The sequence below is a fragment of the Colobus angolensis genome, unplaced genomic scaffold (assembly GCF_000951035.1).
Source record: "Colobus angolensis palliatus isolate OR3802 unplaced genomic scaffold, Cang.pa_1.0 Scaffold270, whole genome shotgun sequence".
Lineage (NCBI taxonomy): Eukaryota > Metazoa > Chordata > Mammalia > Primates > Cercopithecidae > Colobus > Colobus angolensis.
In genome coordinates this window covers 150,487-156,122 of record NW_012115933.1, presented here as the reverse complement: position 1 = coordinate 156,122, position 5,636 = coordinate 150,487, and the positions used below count along the sequence as shown (strand labels likewise).

At 38.3% G+C, this 5,636-nt stretch overlaps 1 protein-coding gene across 1 annotated transcript in view; it reads left to right on the top strand.

The window, feature by feature from the left end:
• KIF11 (kinesin family member 11) overlaps positions 1-5,636 on the top strand; it is a 64,483-nt gene that overhangs the window by 9,535 nt on the left and 49,312 nt on the right. The window contains exons 2-6 of the mRNA XM_011947900.1: positions 580-712; positions 929-1,026; positions 1,463-1,541; positions 3,392-3,577; positions 3,717-3,841. Of these exons, the coding sequence (XP_011803290.1) occupies positions 580-712; positions 929-1,026; positions 1,463-1,541; positions 3,392-3,577; positions 3,717-3,841 (621 nt within the window). The remainder of the gene's footprint in view (positions 1-579; positions 713-928; positions 1,027-1,462; positions 1,542-3,391; positions 3,578-3,716; positions 3,842-5,636) is intronic.

The window sequence follows — 5,636 nt, the reverse complement described above, 5'->3', positions numbered from 1 at the left end:
CACCGTGTTAGCCAGGATGGTCTCGATCTCCTGACCTCGTGATCCACCCGTCTCGGCCTCCCAAAGTGCTGGGATTACAGGCGTGAGCCACCGCGCTCAGCCAATCAGATTTTAAGAATAGGAGAAATGGAATTCTGAAAAACAAGTTTGGCATTTTTACAAGTTAAAACCTGTTAGTGGCTTGGCACAGTGTCTCACATCTGTAATACTAGCACCTTGGGAAGCTGAGGTGGGATGATCACTTGAGCCCAGAAGTTTGAGACCAGCCTGTGCAACACAGTGAGACCCCAATCTCTACCGTCAAAACAAAACAATTCTATTAGTATCTACTCTAAGAAGCTGCCAGAATTGTAATGTCTTACATATCTTTGAACATTTACAAAATTATATTTGTGAAACTTGAGACACTTACAATTTTACTGTCTGCTTTAGCAGTATCATTTAGTCCTGATTTAATCCCCATCACCAACAATGTGGTCAGAACTTCGCGTTCTTCTTGACAAATGTAGTTAGTGAAAATGTCGTTGATAACCTGAGAACTAAGAGCTCTTGAATGACTTTGTGTATTTCTTTTTATAGACCATTTAATTTGGCAGAGCGGAAAGCTAGCGCCCATTCAATAGTAGAATGTGATCCTGTACGAAAAGAAGTTAGTGTACGAACTGGAGGATTGGCTGACAAGAGTTCAAGGAAAACATATACTTTTGATATGGTAACATATGGTGCAATTTATTGATTATCCACTAATGTAAAATAATTTTAATATACATATTTTACCTGGAAAATGGTGTATATTTAGGAATTTTGGTTGTCTCTTTGAATTGTCAGATGGCTTCTAGTGGGCTGAATTATGAATTAACATACGAAAAACAAAATTATTAAAATGAGTAATTTTGAGTTTTTTTTTTTTAATTCTTTTTTTTGATAGGTGTTTGGAGCATCTACTAAACAGATTGATGTTTACCGAAGTGTTGTTTGTCCAATTCTGGATGAAGTTATTATGGGCTATAATTGCACTATCTTTGCGTAAGTAAAACAGTGTTTTTTCAGATTTATGAAAAAGCTTAAATGCGTGTGTTTTTTTTGTTTGTTGTTTGCTTTTTGAGACGGAGTTTCACTCTTGTTGCCCTGGCTGGAGTGCAATGGCGCAATCTTGGCTCACTGCAACCTCTGCCTCCTGGGTTCAAGCAATTCTCCTGTCTCAGCCTCCCAAGTAGCTGGGATTACAGGCGCCTGCCACCACGCCTGGCTAATTTTTGTATTTTTAGTGGAGACGTGGTTTCCCCTTGTTGGCCAGGCTGGTCTCGAACTCCTGACCTCAGATCTGCCTACCTTGGCCTCCCAAAGTGTTGGGATTATAGGCGTGAGCCACTGCGCCTGGCCTGTTTTTTGTTTTTTAGTCTATCACTAAGAGTCATATGGGTGTGTTTCCTTTGGATTTAACACTTGTTAATCTTTGCAGGTATGGCCAAACTGGCACTGGAAAAACTTTTACAATGGAAGGTGAAAGGTCACCTAATGAAGAGTATACCTGGGAAGAGGTATTTATTGTTTGTAATATACTTTTATCTCTAATGTGGCTGAAATTTAACTGTATAAAACTTGTTTGAGGGCCTCTGTCTTGAAATAGAGAAGATCAAAATACCTATGTCAAAATGAACTTAGGATAAACCACTACTACAGTAAAATTAAAGTGCATGGTATGACTCCTGTTTAAGAAACAGCCTCAATGGAAGACGAAGGACCAATATATATGGCACAGTTAAGTCATAAAAGAGGGGTCTTTTACGACAGAATGGTTGGAGCAGAATATTGTAGAAAAGTTGGCATATGAGTGAGGCTCGAAGGCAGGGAGGGCTTTGTACTGAAGGAATGGGTCTCAGAAAGTTAGCATGGCCAGGGGAAGTATAGTACTTTATTCATGATGATCTTAAGTGTTCAATAAATTAAGATGAATGTATTGTTTAATATTGCAGAAAGCATATACTACATTTTACAAAGATTTCCATGAATTTAAGTGAGTTTAATAACTATGGGAGAGAACCAATACTGGAAGAAAGTTGAAAGAAGAATAAGACAAGTTGAACTAGAGCTGAAGTGTTACAACTTTTTATAAAAAGTTTAGTTTTAAATTTAGTAATGTGTTTAAATTTAAATGAGTTTAATAACTAGTTAATTGGCCGGGTGCGGTGGCTCATGTCTGTTATCCAAGCACTTTGGGAGGCCAAGGCGGGCGGATCACCTGAGGTCAGCAGTTCGAGACTAGCCTGGCCAACATGGTGAAACCCCATCTCTACTAAAAATACAAAAATTAACTGTGTGTGGTGGTGCATGCTTGTAATCCCAGCTACCCGAGGGGCTAAGGCGGGAGATTCACTGGAACCCAGGAGGTAGACGCTGCAGTGAGCTGAGGTCGCGCCACTGCACTCCAGCCTGGGCAACACAATGAGACTCTGTCTCAAAAAACAACCAAAAAGCTAGTTAATTTTCCAAAAAAAGAAAAAAAATTATATATTTTTTTAAATTTTAAATTGATGGGGTCCTACTGTGTTCCCCAGGCCAGTCTTGAACTCTTGGGCTTCAGGAGTCCTCCCACCTCAGCCTCCTGAGTAGCTGGGATTAGAGGCACATACTACCTTGCCCAGCCAATTTTCCAAATTATTGAAAGTTGAGTAGAACCTTTTTTCTAGTGGTTACATAATTGAGTCATTAACTTACTTTACATATTTACATATATGGATAATAAAGTTATGAATTGTAACCGTAGGAGATATGGAATAGGCTTAAGGCATAGTTTCGTTGGGCAGAATTATTGAACTTGGCTTTTTTTTTTTGAGAAGGAGTCTCGCTCTGTCGCCCAGGCTGGAGTACAGTGGCTCAATCTCGGCTCACTGCAACCTCCACCTCCCGGGTTCAAGTGATTCTCCTGCCTCAGCCTCCTGAGTAGCTGGGACTACAGGTGCACACGACCAAGCCCGGCAAACTTTTGTATTTATTACAGATGGGGTTTCACCATATTGGCCAGGATGGTCTTGATCTCCTGACCTCGTGATCCACCTGCCTTGGCTTCCCAAAGTGCTGGGATTACAGGCATGAGCCATCATGCCTGGCTGAACTTGGCTTTTTAAGTAGATAGGTTCCATTGGTTTCTATGTAATGCTCAGGCATGAAGATGGCTAAGAAGTGTGACAGGTTTATGGAGCGTGTGAAGACTACTATTGAACAGATTGTTGTAAATGACTTTTCTAACATTAGCTTAGTTGTTTCTTTTTTTTATTTTAACCTGCTTTGCCATACTTATGTTTAAATATATTATAAAGGAGGCCCATGTATTTTAACTGCCACAGTAAATGGCATTCTTCCTTTATATTAGTCCTTATTATAATTTCAGGATCCCTTGGCTGGTATAATTCCACGTACCCTTCATCAAATTTTTGAGAAACTTACTGATAATGGTACTGAATTTTCAGTCAAAGTGTCTCTGTTGGAGATCTATAATGAAGAGCTTTTTGATCTTCTTAATCCATCATCTGATGTTTCTGAGAGACTACAGATGTTTGATGATCCCCGTAACAAGGTAATTCAGTCTTTGAGAATGAAATGTCTCTGAATTTTAATGTGTGAGGCTTTGAGAAGTCAGAGAGAGAGAGAAAATGTGTGTGTGTGTGTGTGTGTGTTTTAACCAATCTAATGGATGTTCTTTTGGTATTGGTCAGAGAGGAGTGATAATTAAAGGTTTGGAAGAAATTACAGTACACAACAAGGATGAAGTCTATCAAATTTTAGAAAAGGGGGCAGCAAAAAGGACAACTGCAGCTACTCTGATGAATGCATACTCTAGGTAAGAAAGCCATAGTCTCTTTCCTAGCCCCATTTTCTTTTAAGAAGAATTAGAAACTTGGAGAAAATCAAATTGGGGTGGGTCAGGGTATGTGAGTCACGTACCTAGATTTTGTGTTATAAGGAGGGGTCGTTGGTAATTGGCTTGAGATTTATAGGGAAGGAACCAATATTGGAAGAATGTTGAAAGGAGAACAAAGATAAGTTGAACCATAGCTGAAGTATTAAACTTTTTTTTTTTCTTTTTTGAGACCAAGTTTCGCTCTTGTTACCCAGGCTGGAGTGCAGTGGCATAATCTCGACTCACTGCAACCTTTGCCCACCAGGTTCAAGCAATTCTCCTGCCTCAGCCTCCTGACTACCTGGGATTACAGGTGCCCGCCACTAGCCTAGCTAATTTTTGTATTTTTGGTAGAGATGTGGTTTCACCTTGTTGGCCAGGCTGGTCTCGAACTCCTGACCTTAGGTGAACCACCTGCCTTGGCCTCCCAAAGTGCTGAGATTACAGGTGTGAGCCACCTCACCCAGCCTAAACTTTTTTGAAGTAGAAGAATCCTTTTATTCTAGTGACATCATATATGGAAGCCCAGGATAAAATGTGGCTGCTATAGTTGATTTTGGAATGGGACACTCTGAGGCTTACCTCCTTAGCCTTATGAAGGGGTCCCTGAGGCACTTTTGTGGAGCCCCCTACTGATGTTAGAATATAATTTGAAAACCCTTGCATTGAATAAGGATTAGAAGAAGTCAGGTCTTTTAAAATGTAGAAGTCAGGTCTTTTAAAATGGCTTCATTTTAATGTGGGAGACAGATGGTCACTAACACTGGCTTTCATGGGGTGAAAGGGATGATTTTTTTCTATCTAAATATCTTTTACTGAAATATAAAAATTCCTTTTTAAAAATTGTTTATTTTCCTCTCTCTATTCATTGAAATATAAAATCCCTGTCATAGATTTACCTAAGTTAGGAACTCCTTTTTTCTTGTAAAGACCCCTACAGGACAAATTCCAAATTCTACAAATATAGTTTACTAAAACGTGTGTGTGTGTGTGTGTGTGTGTGTGTGTGTGTGTGGTCTTTGAAGGAAACATCAGAATGTGATAGAAAAAGCAGCAGATTGGGAATTAGATATTTGTAGTCTCAGTTTCGCAGTTAATTCAGTATGTGACTTTGGGTAAATAAGTGAATTTATCTGCGTATCAGTTTCTCTGAACTACAAAATTATTGTTAGGATTCAAGTCTTATTTCTTTGCTGGCTTGTAGTTGAAAATTTCTATAAAATGCCATAGCAATTATAGTTGCAACTCTAAAAAAAGTTTGCATTTAAAGAAAAAAGAAAAATATAACATAAAAGTGATTAAGATCATGGAATTTTGGGTGATTTCAAAATTTTAATTAAATTTTCACTTAATGGCTTTCCAATAAAATGGAAATTTTATTCTGTGGTTGATTTATGACTTAATTTCATGTAGAATTTTGAGAACTGAACTGAAGACTAGGTAAAATTTCTTTAGGTACATTTCACTCAAGTATAAAATTTCTATTTTTCCTTTTTTCTTATATGTAGACTTGTGTAAAGGTCACTTTTTATGAATGTATGTGACAAAGAGGAGAAGCTAATACAGTTTTCCCAAATGAGAGCTAACGTCAATGCTTATTTGTATTAATTGCCTAATCTGGATTAGGAATGGTAGAAAAACAGGAGATGAATATTATTATTATTATTTATTTATTTATTTATTTTTTGAGATGCAGTCTTGCTCTGTCACCCAGGCTGGAGTGCAGTGGCCGGAT